Source organism: Ipomoea nil, unplaced genomic scaffold (genome assembly GCF_001879475.1).
Source record: "Ipomoea nil cultivar Tokyo-kokei standard unplaced genomic scaffold, Asagao_1.1 scaffold0415, whole genome shotgun sequence".
NCBI classification, from domain to species: domain Eukaryota; kingdom Viridiplantae; phylum Streptophyta; class Magnoliopsida; order Solanales; family Convolvulaceae; genus Ipomoea; species Ipomoea nil.
The window spans coordinates 987,406-1,007,480 of NW_017616843.1; the positions used below are offsets into that span (position 1 = coordinate 987,406).

General features: G+C 34.8%; 2 protein-coding genes and 1 long non-coding RNA gene across 4 annotated transcripts; 2 read left to right on the top strand and 1 right to left on the bottom strand.

Annotated features, from left to right (window-relative positions):
• Window positions 1-1,498: 1,498 nt before the first annotated feature.
• Window positions 1,499-2,419, top strand: LOC109172246. Its single transcript, XR_002052698.1, has 3 exons — window positions 1,499-1,608; window positions 1,710-1,807; window positions 1,962-2,419. It is a non-coding gene; the product is annotated as an uncharacterized LOC109172246 (long non-coding RNA).
• Window positions 2,420-3,975: 1,556 nt separating this feature from the next.
• On the top strand, window positions 3,976-6,373 carry LOC109172241 (UDP-glycosyltransferase 74G1-like). Of its 2 annotated transcripts, XM_019321394.1 has the most exons (3): window positions 3,976-4,137; window positions 4,180-4,814; window positions 5,533-6,373. In XM_019321394.1, exons 1-3 carry the CDS (start codon window positions 4,095-4,097, stop codon window positions 6,262-6,264), a joined length of 1,410 nt encoding a protein of 469 aa, XP_019176939.1. In that variant the 5' UTR covers window positions 3,976-4,094; the 3' UTR covers window positions 6,265-6,373. The 2 variants fall into 2 exon arrangements, with proteins under 2 accessions (XP_019176939.1, XP_019176938.1); XM_019321393.1 differs by having other exon boundaries at window positions 3,976-4,814.
• Window positions 6,374-14,510: 8,137 nt separating this feature from the next.
• Window positions 14,511-18,147, bottom strand: LOC109172133 (filament-like plant protein). Its single transcript, XM_019321278.1, has 5 exons — window positions 17,729-18,147; window positions 17,170-17,291; window positions 16,543-16,735; window positions 15,185-16,383; window positions 14,511-15,102 (listed from the first exon to the last, which is right to left on the bottom strand). The coding sequence occupies exons 2-5, from the start codon at window positions 17,245-17,247 to the stop codon at window positions 14,731-14,733; spliced, it is 1,842 nt and encodes a 613-aa protein (XP_019176823.1). The 5' UTR covers window positions 17,248-17,291; window positions 17,729-18,147; the 3' UTR covers window positions 14,511-14,730.
• Between the last annotated feature and the right edge of the window lie 1,928 nt (window positions 18,148-20,075).

Consider the following 20,075-nt stretch of genomic DNA (forward strand, 5'->3'; position numbering starts at 1 on the left):
ATATTAATTTCGTATAGGGCCCATTTTTGTTGTTATGCCCCGGGTCTAAAGAATGATAGGACCGGGCCTGATTAGTAACACTAATATGCATAGCAACTGATGGGAGGCACATGTTTTAATAAAAAGAATTTCCATGCAAAGATTGGGTTAGTGGCAAAAAAAAAAAAAAAAAAAAAAAAAAAAACAAAACAAAACAAAACAAAAAAACAAAAAACAAAACAAAAAAAAAAAACGCAGGCGCGGTAGGCCCAATTCGCGCCCGCTGGGATGCGTCAAAGTAGTCGCCAGCTGGCGGCCACTCTGACTTTAATACCACCTTTTGTTTTTGTTCTTTTGTTGTTGCAGAATTCTTTTTTAACCTCCCTCTCATATTTTCTTTCCTAATCACTCTTACAAAAATTCCTTTAAAAATTGCATCGGAGTTAAAGTGATAAGGGTGCTCTAAATCCAGAGAATGAATGTCCCACAACCTCAGTTCGATCCAATGATTAGTACTGTCAAAGCGGACTGGCTAGCCCGATTAGACCTGCCCCACCGTGAGCCTAATTTTGTACGGGCTTTTGCAGGCCGGCTCGCGGGCTAAGGTTCATGACCTTGAAAACCGCAAATTATGCTGTGCAACCGAATGCACCTTGCAAGGTGCATACAGTTGCAAAACGACGCCGTTTTGGTTAAAAAAACGCGCGTCCCACTTAAAGAATAAATCAGGTTCGATTCCTGGCAATAGCATTTTTATATATCCAGAAATTCATAAGTATATATCCACAAATTCATAACTATATATCCACAGTGAATGAATGAAGTAAAAATCCACAATGAATGAATGAATGAAGTAAAAATCCACAATGAATGAACTAAATATCCACAATGAATGAACTAAATATCCACAATGATTGAACTAAATATTCACAATGAATGAACTAAATATCCATAAATTCATAACTATATATCCGGAAATTTATAACTATATATCCATAAATTCATAACTATATATCCACAGTGAATGAATGAAGTAAATATCTACAATTAATGAACTAAATATCCACAATGAATGAACTAAATATCCATAAATTCATAACTATATATCCACAAATTTATAACTATATATCCAGAAATTCATAACTATAGCTATTGCCGAGAATCGAACCTGAATTTTTTTTTTTTAAAGTGGGACACGCGTTTTTAATCAAAACGACATCGTTTTGCATCATATGCACCATGCGCATGGTACATTCGGTTGCACAGCATAACTATTGCTTGAAAACCAAGCAAGATGGTTAGGTATTATAAACTAATGATAGGGGCTAACTACGCACTTAGGTATTATAAACTAATGATAGGGGCTAACTACGCACTAATTACATTAGTTTAATGAATTAATTTAATTATCTTCTTGGAAAGCGAAAATACTGATGACACATAGGGCCCGTTTATGCTAGCCTGATTTTAAATATTCCTCTAAGTACACGGAGACTCCAAGATCGTTGGATATGGCAATGGGATGACAAGGGCGCTTATACGGTGAAATCATGCTATAGGCATCTAACTACTGTGATGGGGGATGATCAGCCGTGGGGAAAAATATGGGGTTTGCATATACCTCTCAAGGTGAAGAGTTTTTGTTGGCAGTTAGCTTCAATGTATCTTCCTACTCTTGATATATTAAGCTCTAAACATATTGCATGCCTGTTGGACTGTCATATGTGCAGGAATGTGGCCGAATCAGCCTTGCATTTGTTCGTTCACTGTACTGTGACGACAAGAATTTGGAATAATCTGGGAATGGCTCATATCTCGGCTTTTAATGGTAATAATGTTCGTGAATGATTTTTTTGGGCTCTAAGTTTATTGAATGACACTGCTTTGCCTAATTTTGCTATGGTTTGCTGGGGACTTTGGTGTAGTAGGAATGATAGGGTATGGAATGACCTTGGTTTTGATTCTAACACGGTGATACACAGAACACTGATGTTCCTGGAGAACTGGCGGAACGCGAATGAGGCTACATCCATAACCAACGCTGATGCGCCCCATCCTACACGCTGGACTAAGCCTGCGTTGGGGAGGATTAAGCTGAACACAGATGCAGCAATTTGCCAAGGCTCTAACGTCATGGGTCTAGGTTGGGTGTTGCGTGATGATGAGGGGAAGTTTCTAGCTACCAAGAACACAATACTGCCCGGGAATTACTTGGTGAAGGAGTCTGAAGCTATGTCTATTAGAGAGGCTCTGGGTTGGTTAATAAGTACTGGTATGGGGAGTGTGGATGTAGAAATATAATGGACTCACAAGTCGTGTATAATGCTCTCCGTTCGTCTTCTTTTAATTATGCGTTTGGTCGTTTGATTGATGATGTAAGAGATTTAGCATCCGCAATTGGGGATGTTGAATTTCATTTTGTTAAGCGGTCTGCGAACTGTCTTGCCCATGCTGTTGCACGGGAGGCTTTTTCAGTGACAGGCTGTGGGGGCTGGATCGACTTTGCTCTGTCGTTCCTTGTAAACATTCTTGAGCATGATTTAATGGATTAATCCCTTTTCTTAAAAAAAAAAAACAAAAATAAAAAAAAAAACAAAAAACATGTTTACTAGCACAGTTTTCCATTTCGAAAACTGAAAGTAATTTTTCAATTTTCTAGAAAACTGTAACACTCTTAGAAACCTTAAGAAAGAAAACTACGCACCTTAATCACATAGTACAAAAACAACTCACCTTTAAGTACAAAAATCACGCACCTTAAGAAGGAAAACTACGCATCTTAAGAAAGAAAACTACGCGCCTTAATCACAGCACAAAAACAACTCACCTTAAGCACAAAAACCACGCACCTTAAGAAAGAAAATCACGCACCTTAAATTTGACTTAGATGAAAAAATTATCAAATTTTTCAGTGTTTTTTTTTTTTTTTTTTGCTAATCTTGTATGTTGATTTAGGCCAGATCAATGGCTCAGATTTAACCGCACAATCGCACGAGACACATCCAACCGCACGTGAACTGAATTATATATATATATATATATATATATATATATATATATATATATATATATATATATATATATAATAAAATTGTTGGAATGCGGATAGTCTAATAACTAACTATCATGGGTACTTGGTAATTTTTTACCCACCTTATTAGATTGGTAAAAGGAATATTCAAGTTTGTTTTAAAAAAATATTGAAAAATATTTTGAGAAGGGGAAATTTTAACATTTTCTTTATCACATTTCTTTGGACTCAGGTGGATGGAAATCCAAAATTAATGTTGAAAAAAATTTAAAAGGAATCTACCCACTAAAACCTGGCAATTTATATCATGCACCAGGACGCATATTGCATTGTGCGCCCAGGTACAAAACGACATTGGTTTATTGTTAACTTGCTAAAAAAAATCATGTTTTAAAAATGTACATAATTGTATAGGAGAATGTACATAAACTTTTAACTGTTAAAAAAAATCGCGTTATATAAATGTACATAATTGTATAAAATAATATACATAATTGTATACCAGAATGTATATAATTATATAACATAATACACATACACTTTGTCGCGTCAACTCTCCACACAACTTATCAAAATGACGTCGTTTTGGGAGGCGCGGGACGCACAGTACTATGTACACCGTGGTGCAGGGTATAACGTACGGGTGCTAAAACCTAAGTGATGGATGGGGTACTTGGACTCGAGTGATTGTTCCTAGAGTAGTTGGTCAATCAATTTTGAACAAAGTGTTCAACATCAAACCCTCAGATGAGTCAATGAAGTAGGCTCTTCAGCACAAGTCTCTAGGGACAAGTCTCTAAGGGATAAGGGTAAACAGTCACTCATGCCTATTTATTAGTTAAATACAAATTACAGTATATATTATCATACCGGGTGAAATTTTTTAATAAAGAGTTCTAATTTTCACCGTGGCTTGATCCATTTTGTCGTTATACACAAATTTCACCACAAATAATTTATTAAATCTACAACTTCAACATCTCAGAGGTCAGCACCGTACCGCACTCAAGTATATGGTGTAATATTTAACAGCATTACAGCAAGAAATAATTGAGCAGGAAAATAGTGGGGTTTTCTCTGTTCTATGCTCCGTCCATTTACAGAGATTGAGATGGAGAACCATGAAAGGGGAAATCAAAAGCATGATGAGGAAGATAATGATAATCAATACAAGGTGGTTCACTGCCTCATATTGCCATATCCAGCCCAGGGCCACATAAACCCCATGCTTCAATTCTCCAAGCGATTAGAAGCCAAAGGAGTGAAGATCACCATAGCTGTAACCAAGTTCTTGTTAGCAACCCTGCAGGACCTCTCAAGCACCCACCTCTCCATTGAAACCATCTCCGACGGCTTCGACGAGGGCGTCCCTTCTCATACCCGGAGCAGTCAAGCTTACATCGATAAATTCCGACAAGTCGGCTCCGAGACGTTGGCGCAAGTTCTCCGTCGCCTCCGTGTTGGGCGGTTTCCGGTCAGCTGCGTCGTCTATGACGCGTTTTTGCCATGGGTTTTGGACGTGGCGGTCGAGGAGGGAGTTTCCGGTGGCTGTTTCTTTACGCAGTCGTGTGCGGTGGATGCGATTTACTATTACACACAGCAGGGGCGGCTAAAACTTCCTCTTGCCGACGATGAAGTGGTTGAAATTCCGGGGTTGCCATGTTTGGAGCCCAAAGACATGCCGTCTTTTATATATTCTCCTGAATCATACCCCTTCGTCTTGGATTTGCTAGTGGACCAATTCTGCAATGTTGAGAAGGCCGACTGGATCCTCATCAACACTTTTTACGAGCTGGAGCGCGAGGCAAGCAACCAATCCTTTGTTTTTTCATTTTAATTAATTGTTAGATTAAGTGCATGCTTACTGTTGACGGAGGTTAGCGACTTAGCGTAGTGCCAAGTCCAACAAATTAATGGTTAGGTAATTGTTGGGCGTAGGCGGGCGAAGAGTTACACCTGTCTCTAAAAATGTGACAGTATATAAGAAAATAAAATTATGCATTAGTATGAGTTATGACTAGTAGTGGTAAGCATATAAAACTGACATGAGAGGGAGAATTGTTGGGCGGAGTGCGGAAGGTGGAGGCCAAGTTTAGTATCCTATTTTTTAAAATTGTGACAGGTATATAAAAATATGAAATTGTGTCTTTAGTGTGAACTATGACTAGTGGTAAGCACTTAAAACTAACAGGTGCTGAGAGGGAGAGTTGTTGGGCGGGAGGCGCAGGGCGAAGGAAGTTTAGCACCCTGTTTTTCAAAAATATGGCGGTATATAAAAAAATAAAGTTAACTTCACTGTGAGGTATAACTTTTTGGCAAAGTGTAAGCTCTCGATCTAAATACTTATAAGCAAAAAAAATTATAGCTCAGCAAAGGTGAAACTGTGCTGGACTTGCCCCTTCACTAGTTTTTGCCAAATAATTCTCTCACCACCTGCGAGTTGAATTGCTAGACTTCACCCTTTAGGCCTCCACCCAACAATCTAACAATATTGTTTTGTTTAAATCAATTTGAGTGCACAGGTAATTGATTGGATGCGGAAGTTATGGGTGGTTGGGGCAATTGGGCCAACTATACCATCAAAGTACCTAGACAATCGATTGCCAGATGACAAAGAGTACGGTTTGAGCGTGTTCAAACCGATGACAGAAGTTTGCATGAAATGGCTGGACGACCGACAAGATGGTTCAGTTGTTTATGTTTCGTTTGGAAGCATGGTGGGATTGCAAGAAGAGCAAATGGAGGAATTGGCGTGGGCTCTTAGGAGGAGCAACAGACCCTTCTTGTGGGTAGTTAGATCCGAGGAAGCTAATAAGCTTCCTAAGAATTTCGCGGAGGAGATAGAGGAGGAGAAGAGAGGATTGGTGGTGTCGTGGTGCCCGCAATTGCAAGTCTTGACTCACTACGCGGTGGGATGTTTTCTGACGCATTGCGGGTGGAACTCGACATTGGAAGCAATAAGTTTAGGGGTTCCAATGATAGCAATGCCTCAATGGTCGGACCAAACCACTAATTCGAAACTCGTGATGGACAAGTGGAAAACTGGGGTTAAGGCAAAGGCTGAGGAGAATGGTGTGGTGAAGAGGGAGGAGATTGAGGAGTGTATGAGGCGAGTGATGGAGGATGAAGAGATGAGAGCAAATACCAAAAAATGGAAGCAAATTTGCAGAGAGGCGGTGGAGGAAGGTGGCACTTCTGACCGTGATATTCAAGACTTTGTTTCTTCTTTGGCAGCCAAATCCATGACGGAATAATCTCACCGATTGAGATATGTAAAACAGTCTCACAGGAAATCGGTCATTTAAATAATTGCACTCTATGAGTCATGTTTGATATGTGAATATTTAAGATGCTTATTCAAATGAATTTATCAACCATTTAACATGCATTCACATTAACAAGATGAGTGTTTATTTTACCCGCACAAGCTTAGCTCAATTGTTCGGTAGGTGGTATTTTAGGGATTATGTCTAAAGTGGAAAGATACCTTGTGCACACTTACATTTAGCCCTGTATGCTGAGCCATTGAGTCACGATGATTTACATCTTCCTAAATGCTCTGTCGAGTCGGGGTTGAGGATTCAACGTAACCTTTTGGGAGAAGATAAGTGCTATTCTTACTATTTTAAAAAATATTATGCATACTTTAAAAGTATATAATTCTATTATGCTGATGACCTAGTGAATAGGGATGGCAACGGGGCGGGGAGTATACTCCCCGTCCCTGTCCCCGAAACTCCGACCCCGTTCCCGTCCCCGTCCCCATCCCCGGCGGGAAATTGGAAATAGTCCCCATCACCGCGGAGAATTTGGCGGGACCGGGAATCCCCGTCACCAGTCAATTCTTAGTCAAAAAAATTAAATTAGTATAATTTTTAATTTTAAAAACTAAAAACCTATATTATAATTTTAAAAAATTAATATATATATATATATATATATATATATATATATATATATATATATATATATATATATGTACACACATTAAGTGTGTGGTCCAAGAATCTTTTGGTCTAGTTGCACCAAGTTGCTCTCTTATATGGGAGGTTGTGGGTTCGAGCCTCAGTAAAAGTGGTATTGACTCTTTGTGCTTCAGTATGTTGAGAAAGTAGTTATGAGATACTCTATAGTAACAGAGTCGTAGTCTTCAAAATACATAAATGGACATATATGATTGGTTGTTTAATTGGAAGGAATTAAAATTACTTTCCTACCTCATTCTTTAAATATAAAATTACATTATTTATTTAAACGGAATTGCAATTCTCTCATTTCATGGAATTGAAAATCCTACCCCCCCCCCCCCCCTCCCCCCGAGAATTGCAATTCCAAGATAAGAAAAAAGTATTGTATGGACAATTCTACCCCTCCCCTTTATGAAAAAGGGAGTTGTTGTACGTTGTTGTTATGGCATTTTGCATTTTTGGGTCTAGCCTCCTTCCTTCGATCGAAATACGAATGAGATCAAAAAAGTCATGTCCATATTCAACAAGCAACGATTTCAAGCTAGCCGAGTAGGCGGGTTAGTGAGGGCGGAAAAAAATTAAAACTGAAAATATTTTCTAGAGATATATATTTCTTAGAAGAACATATAAGATATCTTGACATAGCGGCGTTTTGATACCACCGGAAACTATATATATATATATATATATATATATATATATATATATATATATATATATATATATATATATATGACAAGGAATCCAAAAAATAAAAAGTGAAAAATTGGATCTATGTCCAACGGATTACACCGAGCAAGAAAAAGCTTTTTTTTTTTTTGTCTTAGTTTTTATATCACTTCCCCACTTTCAATTCTTATATTTATCAAACATTTCTATTATTGTCTACCAAACAATAGAATTTGAATTCTCCTTAACCCCCATTTTATTCTTTTACAATTTCTTTCCTCATAATTCTCTCTTTTCAACTAAACTGATTGTGATGGAATATTAAATATGTTTGATGCCAAGGTTGTTTGTGTGCATACTCTTATCAAGAGGAATGAAGCAAATGCACTATCAATTAATGGTCCAAAATATTTGGTGTCAGCTCCTTACTCAATTTAATTACCACTACTAGGAAATTGCATTTACTTTTTTTTTTTTTTTTTTTTTTTTTTTTTTTGGAAACAACTAGGAAATTGCATAATACGATTCACCGTACTTATCCACTGAACGTGTATGGAAATTTCATCTGCTTTTGAATCACAGTCAAAGTTTATCTAAATTTCTGTCAAAATTTAATGTGATCGGTAAGGTTATTTTCACCATTCTCTTTCTCTCAAATACTGTTTACTGAACCAATGAGTTATATCCGTACGAGCATGTCATTTTCATCTGATGAGATTTCTCAAATTATACTCCCTTATTTGTACTTACTAAGATGGCAAATTAAGATTTGTTATTTTCATCATGTGGGTCCACAGAAAAATGTCTACATCAAAAATATATGAGAGAGAGTACAAATTGAGAATATAAAATCACTACTGAAAATTATGAAATTTTCGACCACCTGAAAGTGATATTAAATCAAGTTAATACCAAAAAGTGGTCGGAAATAGCAACAAAGGTTCTTTCGAATACTAAAAATAGTCCGAACAAGACTTTCGACTTGATTTAAGATCAGGTGGTCGGAAATTTCATAATTTCCCGTAGTGAATGGGAATACACCAAATATTTTTCATCTATTTATGTGTCAACTTTTTTACAAGCTTTCAAACACGGTCAATGTGTCAACTTTTTATTGACAATTTTAACAATTTGTTTTCTTTTAATAATATATTTAAACGTTATTATTTTTTTTTTTGAAAGTTACTGGCTCTATTACATTGTAGTATCTGTTCATATACTTTCTCAACCTACTGAAACACAAAGAACCAATAACGCTTCCACTGAGGCTTGAACTCATAATCTTCCAATTGGAAGTCCAACCCGGATACCATTAGACCACGTAGTCCTGGTTAAACGTTATTATTTTATTATATTATACTCCGTATTTTGAACAATTGAAATTTTAAAAATATAGAAAAAATAATCTTGAATTACAAATATACTGATGTAGTAGTAAGATTCCTTTTCTCCACATCTCTATCATTTCAATTGTCAAAAATATAATATTATATTTAAATTTATTATTAAAAATAGAAAAGTACAAAATGTTGAAAAAGCCATTGAAAAGTTGACACATAGTGATGTATGAAAGCTTGTAGAAGGCCTTATACATAACCGTAAAAACAATCACGGATTGAATTGCTCCCTCCGCCTTATTTTATATGTCAATTTTTATTAATGAGACTGACTAAAATTATTTTTAATTTAAATTTTCTTAATGTTAAATTTAGTATTAATATATAAAATTTATATATTTAGAAATCATATTAAAAGTATTATAGAGTACTAAACACACACAAAAAAAAAATCAAATAAAAAAATACTATTAAAAAAAAGTAAAGAAGATAAAGTTTATTTGACCAATAAATAATAAATAGAACATGTAAAATCGACATAGGAAATATAAAATAAAATTAACCGGTATCTCTTTCATGGATGCAAAATCACTTAAATTTTGACAAAAATTTAGACGAACTTTGATTATGATACAAAAGTGGACCACCTTATTGAATTGGTGAAAGGAAATTTCAAGTTTTTTTAAATATATATATATATATATATATATATATATATATATATATATATATATATATATATATATATATATATATATATAAAAGAATATTGAAAACATTTTGGGCAGGAAAATTTAACATTTCTGATCACATTTCTTTCGACTCAGGTGGATGGAAATCCAAAATTAAAGTTGACAAAATTTACAACATATAACATTTTAAAAAAAGAATCTACCCGCTGAAACCTAGAAAATTAATGAATAACTATAGAAACTTTTATTATGCTCTATGTAATAGTCTTATAAATTATTGTGAAATTGATGAAGTTGAATTATTTTGATTATATTTGTTTAAAATAATAGAGTTTATTCTCGAAATGGTCCCTCCACTATTGCGAAATTACCAATTTGGTCCTCGACAATTTTTCTTACCCAATTTAATCTTCGACTTTGAAAATGTTAACCATTTTGGTCCTCCGTTAAAATTTCATCCATAAGGTGTTAAATTTAAGGACAAAAAGATAATTTCATATATTTTATTTATTAAAGTTTTTCTTCTTCTATCTATCCACTCCTTGTTCTGGAAATCCTTAGCAATGGTCATCGAATGGGGACTGGTTCACAATCCTTGTCGTCGTCATCGCTGGCTCTGGAAATAAAAGAGATTTTTATATATAATGTCGTGATGGAATTGCATGTGTTGGGAAAGAGAGAGGATTTTTTTTTTTGTTTTTTTTTTTTCGAGAACAAACTAAATTATTTGTTCTCAAAAATAGACTTATTTTATCTTTTGTTAATTTTTACTCTTGAAAATCAATGAATTTTACTCTTATAAAACAAAATAGTTGAAGGTATACCCTAACTTAAGTATCACTATATAATATTTTATAAAATGGATGTATTTTTTAAATCGCCTCTTCTCTTTTTCAGTAACTTAATAAAATCAAAATTAAAATATCGTTACCTTCTTGCTAATTACCGTGTAGTGTGATGACATGATTGACATTCTGGTATTTTTTAGACTGAAAATATTTGAAAAAAATATAAAACAGGTAAAGAATTGTGAATATTTTTTTTTTTAAATCATTACCTTTTTTATTAAAAAGGCACCGAAATTTATCTCTCTTTAACCCATGAAAGCAAACAATGAATAGGAGTCTTTATCTTAATTCTTAATCCATCTTAACATTTTTTTTTTTTTTTTTTTTTGAAAATCTTAATCCATCTTAACATATTTTATTTTATTTAGAATTGTTATTCTTTGAAATTCCACACCACAGAAACTGTGGATAAGTTTGGAGGAATGGTCCCCAAATATTGGATTATGTTGAATGATACCTAACCCCTCTCTCTCATTCACGTGCCAAACTTGAAAATTACATCTGCGGCCAAAGCTCCTCAGAGACCAACCACTGCAGGTACCTTCTCACAATTTTCTAAAAAGTTTCTTACCAAAAACACCCTCCCCACATGTTATGTGAGATACAATTTGTATGAAATAGGGGTATTCTTACCTATTATATTTCGACACATCATCAAAACTTAGAAACGGAGAATTAAATGGAAAGAGAAAAAAGTGGTTGGGAAGACATAAAGAAGGAGAACAATTAACTGTCTGCACGGACTATGTGGTCCAATGGTATCCGGGTTGGACTTCCATTTGGAAGATTATAAGTTCGAGCCTCAGTGGAGGCGTTATTGGTTCTTTGTGTTTCAGTAGCTGAATCATTGAGTCACAGTGATTTACGTCATTCCAAATGCTCTATCGGATTGGGTGTGGGGGTCTTGGGATTGAAGATTCAACCTTTTGGGAGGAGAAGAACAATTAATTTTGGAAAAATGGCACTTTTTCCCCCTGAGTTATATACTTATAGCACTTTTTCCCCCTGAATTATTCATGTAAGCACATTAGCCCCCTCAATTATTTTAAAAGTGGCAGTTTTCCCCCCTAATATATTTTATTGACATTTCTACCCTTAAAGTAAACATTTTATTTATTTCCTTTTCAATAAATTATTGCGTATACATAGGGATGACCACGGTTCGATTCGAATTGAACCAGACACTATAGCAATCGAAGTAAAAGTTTCCGGTTATGATTCAGATCCAGAACCCAATATTTTAATTTCAATTCATTAAAATCATGAATCGAAAAAACTGAATCCTGAACCGTGAACCGGCGGTTCTAGATCCGTTTAGCGATTTTGAACCGTCTTTATTTTTAAAATTTTAATTTTTTATTTTAAAATAGTCTAAATTCAACAATAAATGTATTTTATTTTTTTCAGTTTGGACCATGAACCGGCCGTCCCGGTTCACGATTTTAATAAAATCTAAATATCAGGTTTCGATTCTAAATTGTAATTAGAATATTTCGGTTTGATTTCTAGAGTGTCTATTTGGTTTGAACCAACTTGTGGTCATAATTTGTTAGAGAAAAAAATAAATGAAATATTTATTTTAAGGGTAAATATGTCCATTTAACATTTCAGGGGGAAAAACAGCCACTTGAATAATTCAGGGGGGAAAAGTGCCATTTTCCCATTAATTTTAAAAAATTAATGTTGTGTCCAAAATGGTAAATAGAGATACCAGCTTTTATATTGTTAGGATAATTATGTGAAAGTAAATAATTGAAAATTGAGAATTATAGAGAAGTTTATATACTCCATAATATACATAGTAAGAAAGAAACGAATATATTTTAGGGATAAAATTTGGTAATAATAATGAGAACAATAATATTTACAAAGAGTATTATTATTGATCAATCATGTTTATAAAGTACACGAAGGGATGTATTTATAAGGATATAAGAATTAGTCAGCTAGGGCAGGACTGGTAAAGGTAGAGTCCCAATATATAATACACAGAGAAGAAGAAAGAATTCTAAAGTTGATAAAATACGGAGTTCTAATATATCCCCCCAAGCTTAAGGTTCTCTATAGAAAACATTAAGCTTATCCCTTAGAAGATTAAAGCTAGTAATGGTGAGTGGTTTGGTGACGATGTCTACAAGTTGGTCCTTTGTAGAGATGTTGTTTACTTGTAGCTCATTTGAGGCTACTTTGTCACGAACTAAGTGGTAGTCTGTTTTCACATGTTTAGTTCATGCATGAAAACAAGATTTGCATACAAATAAGTAGCATCAATATTGTCACACCAGAGCCGACGTGATTTTGTTACTGTGAGTCCAAGTTTACGAATGAGAGAGACTAATCATGTTACTTCGAAGCCCTGAAGCCAATTGAAAGTAAGCAATCACACATGAGGTGACTGTTTCAAGTCAAATGACCACGGGTGGTTAAAATTTGATAGTTGAGGTTCAAGAGTGGTTTACTTGGTCCACGGCTAGTAACAATTTGAAGTCAAATGACAATGGGTGGTCAATTTGAAAGTTTAAGACTAAACGTGACAAAAGTGAGCAAAACCACTATACTCGGAGAACCTCACATGGTATTAATTATTAACTCCAATGAACATATATCATCAACATAAAGTAATAGATAGACAAAAAAAAAAACTCATTAGAAAATTCTTTAAAATAAATACGCGGTCATATTATTTTTTGAGAATCCTTTCCCCAACATACAAGCATCAAATCACTTATACCATTACCTAGGAGCTTGCTTCAGCCTATAAAGAAACTTCTTCAAATGACAAACACAATGTTCCTTCCCAATAACTTCAAACCTCTCAAGCTTATACATGTATAGTTCTTCATCAAGCTCTGATCTCCATATAGGAATGCAGTCTTTACATCAAGTTACTCCAATAGGTATTTACAACTCTACTTGCTCACAAGTCTCAACGAGGAAAGGTGCGTGATATTTGGTGAATGGCATGTTTAGTGCAAGAAACATAAAAGATATCCAGGAACACGAAGAAAGAATAAGATACACAAGAAAATTATGCAAGAAAGTAAGCAAAGAATTGAGAACAAAACCCTAACCCTAATTCCAAATTGATGCAGATCTCATAATGAAATTCGTTCAAGAATTATCGTCCCAAGATGTTTTCAAATTCCATGAAAAGAGAGTGATCTTTAGAGCATACAACATCATCCTTGAACCTAAATTCCACAAAGGACCAAGAAACAATCCCTTAGCACGCATCAAGCTTCTCAAGAACGCAATTTTCGAACAACTAGAGTGGTTCTCTAGAAACTCCCTTGATTTTAAGATCGATATATAGATCCATAATCCTAAAATGTAAGGGACGTTTGATTTCAATAGGGATACGAAATCAAGAACACTATTTGATAGGTCCACTAATGAAAAGAACAATTTTTGCACAGGTGTAAAGAAAACTTGAGAAAATTTATTTATGTTTTAGTCTCAACTCTCAAAATCAAAATACACACCCCTTTTATAGGTGAAAGTGGCATGTGAAGCAATCTCATCCAGGGTAGGAAAAGAGATAAAGAAACCTTCTAAAATCCTAGTCAAGAATCCTTCTAAAAATCTAACTAGAAAGTAATAATTAATAAAGGTAACAACTTAAAATACGAAACAATTTCTTGGTGTATGTAGGAAAAGATCTTTGCAGCCAAGTCAAGTGGCCGGAGTGGTGGCCAAGAAAGAAAGAAACAAAGTGGCATGATGAGGGCTCTTCCAAATCAACTTGAATGTTAATAAAATCCTCTAAGTGTTTGTCATCATCGATTTGAATCCTTATTGGGCAGACTCTTCCACCAATGTTGCACAACCCAATGTATAGTTGCCTTAAGAGTTTAGTCTTGAGATGGCTTGTGTTAATTTTACTTTCTGATGTGATTGAAATCTGATAAACTATTTTTTCATGTGAGTTCCAATACAAGTATCTATATCAAAATTTTGTACGTGAATTAAAAATTGGGAGTATAAAGTAAGAGTACACAATATTTTCCATAACTAATAAGCTACATTTGGTATCACTATTCAAGATTGAATACCTTACTGGATTCCAAAGTTCTTGGACAGACTATGGAAGCACATTGAAGCTACTGCTAATCATAGAACAAAATGATAGCTAAAATGGATTTAACCAATTCACAAGTACAAAACAGTGTTCTTCATGAGATTTACCACAACCTATAGAAATTCAATTTAGAGTTGGGTTCTGCTCTTGCTCCTCGAAAACAACTTTCCGAAGCCATTCCTTCCTCTGGGATTGCTGACATGATTTGCTGATGAAGTTGATGATGAAGAAGAAGATGCTGGTGATTCCTCGTAGTTTCCATTCATAGAATGGCTAGAATTTTGATCGGGAATTTCCAGAGGATCTGAATCGAGTTTCTGGTTAAACGACTCGTCTAAATGCATCTTCCATGGGTCCACACCAGCAGCGGAGAATCCTTGAAGGTTTACAGTGTCTGTCAAGAAATCTTCCAATGTGGCCAGTGATTGGAGCTGTCTCCCGAGGGATGCAATTGTTTTCTGGCATTCTGCAAGCTTGTCAGCAGCTACAGCTAAATCTTCCTGCAAAATTACATTTTTTTTTCGCAATGTGATACTATGATACGTTATGCAGATTTAGGTATCATAGTTGCTTATTGCTAACCTGCTTTACTTTCAGTTCTTCGGTTGAACTAGCAGGCTGAGGTAGATCAACTTTCTCGGCTTTTCTTCTTATCTCGTTCTCCAAATCCTGGCACTTCTGTGCCATATCTGCAGACAAGGACCGTTCTCTTTCGACTTCGGTCTTTAGAGTGTCAATGTTTGCGGTTATTGCCCGAGCTTCTACTTCCATTCCAAAGAGTTGAAACTCTAGCAATTCTTTCGACTCGTTTGCTTCAGCTAGCTCCTTTTGTAGCTCTTCCAACTTGATTTCTGCCTCCTTAAGCTGAATCTGAGATGCCTTAAGGGCATCTTCGGTATCATTCAATGCACTTCCCAGTTTAGTTTTCTCCGCTTCGATTGTCTCTAACTTCTGCTCTAGTTCTGATACTCGTTGAGCCATAGTCTGAAGCTCCGTCATCAAAGGATTCTCTACGCTGGAAGACGTGAAGATAGTAGCTTCAGGTGCCACGTTCTTGCTCTCAGATAGTGATGCGAGTCTTTCCATTTCCAGAAAATCATCCATCATTTCAATTTCTACGGGGACGGCTGCTAGATTTTTAGACGAGGACTTTCCATTCTTGAATTGATCGAGCTCAGCAATCAGTGCCGAAGCCCAGCAGTCTGTGTCGATTATATTTAACTGCTCTCCACTCTCGGACTGGCTATCTGAAGAAGCAGCGAAAGATTTTTTATCGTTGGCTACGGACAATTTGCGAGTCTGAGCTTGTAGTCTCCGATACTCCGCCTCGAGCCTAGTGAACTTTTTTATGCTTTCGAGTTGCTGTTTGCTAGCAGTTTCCGCGGTTTGGGTGCTCAGGTCCCTCTCGATGGTTCTAATTTCTAACTCCTTGGTTCGAGAAAGGAGTTCGTGTTTGAGAGCTGCGTTCTCTTTCTCGAGGCGTTCGAGCTTTTGGAGAACATCGTGATCAGCAGACTTATGACATTCAGCTTCAGAAACCTCGGCTTTTAACTGCAGCTCAGCTAGCTGTTTCTCGAGTGATTCCCATTCCATGGTCTTCTCGACTATAGCTTCTTGAATTCTTTGCTCCTGCTCGTCTTTTGCGTTTCTCAACTGCCTCACACATTCCTTGAGAGCTCCATCGAGATGGCTAACACGAACTTCTAGTGTCACGTTCTGCTGTACTGCTGCCTCGAGTTGCTGCTTTAGAGCAGCTACCTCTTTCTCGGCCTTTTCCCAACCTATCACGTGATCGAGAGAGAGAATTACAAAACGAAACATGTTGCCCGAGATACTTGAATTATTTCCACTAAATATACCAATAAAGAGGGGATAATCATGAGGAAGAATTGATAACAAACAATATATGTCCATCCAAATAAGAACATTATTTGTGGTACCTGCAACAGCTTCTTCAGCAACTTTGGCATGCTGCTTAACTAGGTCTTCTTTGGCACTAACATTAACAAGGGCAGCCGATAACTTTGCTGTCAGACATCTTAGATTTTCCTTAACTTCATCGTCTGTGGAAGCAGGTTTCGAGGTAACCTCGGGTGACTGCTTGTCGTGGTCCGGTGATTCTTTCGATGTTTCCTGATGCATTACGAAGAACAAAGTACAGGTTATGCTTCAACCATTAGTAGTCCACCAGATAATCACTCACGGATCACAAACTCGAGAGATTAGCCCGAGAATTTGAAAGAAAATTTCAAATAAACTTTGCAGATTGGTACTAGAATAATTGAAGGGTGCATTCCATCTTGTTGAGCATATAACTATTAATGTGCAATCCAACTATAAGCTTAGGTTTTTAGTTGAGATGGAGCACATGCTCCAATTTGGTATCAGAGCCAGACCAATGGTCATGGATAGTTCATCTGCAATTCTCTTCATCATAACAAGATGATACAAGTATGTGAATCGCGATACATACATTCGAACCCATTAATGATTAATAATGTGGCAACAAAACTTCTGAATTTGCACAAAAGTAGGCAAAAGGCTTAAGATGAATTTGTTTCACTTACCAGTTCATCTGAACTTTCAGTTTCCCCAGAGCTCTTATCAGAAGGTTTCCTTTTCCACAGCCATTTTCTCTTCTCCATCTCAATAGCCCAATGAATCTCCTTCAAGCTTATGCAACTATGCCCTGCCCACAAATCCATACATTCATTCAGAAAGATTGCCTCATGCAATTACAAACTAGGAAAGCAAAAGCATAAAACTTGAACTAATTGTATCTCTGAGTGAAAAACTCATTAGCATTTTAAAGCATTGCAGACTTTGCTTATTATCCCTTCAGCTTTGCTTCAAATCCACTCTGCTAACAACCCAATCCCCAACCCCAACCATAAACATTTCTTGAATTCAAAAATGGAAAATGTCACTATAAATGGGGGAAAAAGACAAGACCCATTGCTTATAAAATCACAAAACAAGAACTACCCACCGAAGTGGAACCCAGTCAGAATTAGCAAATCAGGAAGATTAATTTAACAATGGTCGCTGGCTAGCATGACCGGAGCTGAAGATTCAAGAAAACAGATCCAAATTGGAAAATAAAAAAAATGAAATTAAAAATCATACCTTTGACTGAAGACCCAGAAGACCAAATGCCAAACCTCAACTACTAAAATACTACTAGCACAATATTAAATGTGAAGAAACGAAAGATTGGCATTTGGGTTTCTTCCAGATTGAAACTGGAGCTCTGAGAAACCCAGAAAAAAAACAACCCAAATAAATAAATCTGTGAAATTCTCTAGTACTCACACTACAATTCGGAAGGATAAAGATGATTTTTCTCCCTTTAAAAAAAAATAAAATATTTTTTGCTTCTTATTTATGGTTCATGCCCGCTCCAGTATAAACAAGGAAAAATGGACCCAGGACTCCAGGAGCGCATGTGAGTGGAAACTTAGAAAGTGAGAAATGGCGACAACTTTTCAGCTTTTCCCATTATCGTTTTCTGCGATTATTTTCAAATTAATCTGCTCTCTTTATTCCCGCCCATTAAATGTACTGGTGTTTTGGATAATACATAACAAATTAAATGTTCAGTACTGCATGCGACAATATACTCCGTATACAACAATACAAAACAGGTATGGAAGTCGCTAACATGTCCTAATCGCAAAATTAGATATGTTTGCCAAGGTTAGAGGTGAGAACAAGTTCTCAGGTTAAAAGTGAAGATTAATCTGATTTATAAATGATTGTGGTTGAAAAATAAGAGAAAAATAGAATGATAACTTTTATAAACAGTACATTGAACTTTTGTAATAATTATAAAAATTGAACTTATATTTTTTATTTACTAAAACTCCCAATCATTTATGACCTTAATAATGGTTATGATTCTCCCTTATTGTTTTCATTTAAACAAATGACCTTAATAATGGTTATGATTCTCCCTTATTGTTTTCATTTAAACCTATACATATACATTCTTCCAAAAGGCTGAACCATAACCCTAAGGGCCCCCACACCACGACAGAGTATTTGGGAAGATGTAAATCAACTGAACATGAACCACAGAGGCTAACCATCAACTGAACATGAACCACAGAGGCTAACCGTCAACTGAACATGAACCACAGAGGCTAACCATAGAGGCTAGACCGTGCTCATTGTGCACAAGAAACCCCCATCACTTTGAGAGGTTGCTCCCACACTGCCGCTGGTGAGACTCGATCCCTGGTCATTCTTCCAAAATATTACATATATAAATGATTGGTTATTCCAAGTAAGGTAAGTATCAATTACATAATGTAAAGAATTGTAACATACAATTACAATGGTTTGATTGGATATACATTAATACCCTCGCATATGTATATATGTATATGTATAGGTAATAGGATTACCTTCAGGAAGGTAATGTGAGATTTGGGGAATGTAAGATTACTTGATGTGTTTGGTTTGCATTGTGTAATATAATATTACCTTGTTTGGTTAAGAGTTATATTTTAGGTTATATGGATCAATTTACTGTAATGTCCTCAATATATATATATATATATATATATATATATATATATATATATATATATATATATATATATATATATATATATATATATATAATTTATTTATTTATTTATATTTTATATTTATTTATATGTGTGTGTATTTATTTATTTATATGAATGTATATCAATACTTAAATATTAAAAAAAATCCTAAATATATAAATATACACACATGTATATTTGATTATATAAACATATTATTATTATTATTATTATTATTATTATTATTATTATTATTATTATTATTATTATTATTATTATTATTATTATTATTATTATTATTATTATTATTATTATATAAGCATTAGTTAACAAGGGCAAAGTTGGAATAATTCAAAGTAATCTAAGATTACCTTAAGGGGGCGTTTGGTTCAGGTCATCTTATATTACCTAGGTAATCTGAGTCTGGTAATGTTATATTACCTTGTTTGGTTCAAGTTATAAGATTACCTGGTAATGTTATATTACCTGAAAGCTGACGTGGCGGTAATGTTTCAAGGTAATGTGATTACCCCCATTTTTTTAGGTAATCTTAGATTACCTTGAATTATTCCAACTTTGCCCTTGTTAACTAATTAATCCTTATATAATAATAATAATAATAATAATAATAATAATAATAATAATAATAATAATAATAATAATAATAATAATAATAATAATAATAATAAAATTAATATATTTTTATGTAATCAAATATACATGTGTATATTTATATATTTAATTTTTTTTTTAATATTTAAGCATTGATACTACAATGTAATAGAGCCATTAACTTTCAAAAAAAGCATTGATATACATTCATACATATAAATAAATACACACACATTATATATATATATATATATATATATATATATATATATATATATATATATATATATATATATATATATATATAT

Excerpts from the sequence above, each read along its gene's own strand:
- LOC109172241 (XM_019321393.1), top strand. The coding sequence starts at position 4,095 with ATGCTCCGTCCATTTACAGAGATTGAGATGGAGAACCATGAAAGGGGA. Across the intron at positions 4,815-5,532 it reads TTTACGAGCTGGAGCGCGAG|GTAATTGATTGGATGCGGAA; the intron begins GCAAGCAACCAA and ends TTGAGTGCACAG.
- LOC109172133 (XM_019321278.1), bottom strand. The coding sequence starts at position 17,247 with ATGGAGAAGAGAAAATGGCTGTGGAAAAGGAAACCTTCTGATAAGAGC. Across the intron at positions 16,384-16,542 it reads TGCTGAAGAAGCTGTTGCAG|GTTGGGAAAAGGCCGAGAAA; the intron begins GTACCACAAATA and ends ATCACGTGATAG. Across the intron at positions 15,103-15,184 it reads AAGAACTGAAAGTAAAGCAG|GAAGATTTAGCTGTAGCTGC; the intron begins GTTAGCAATAAG and ends GTAATTTTGCAG.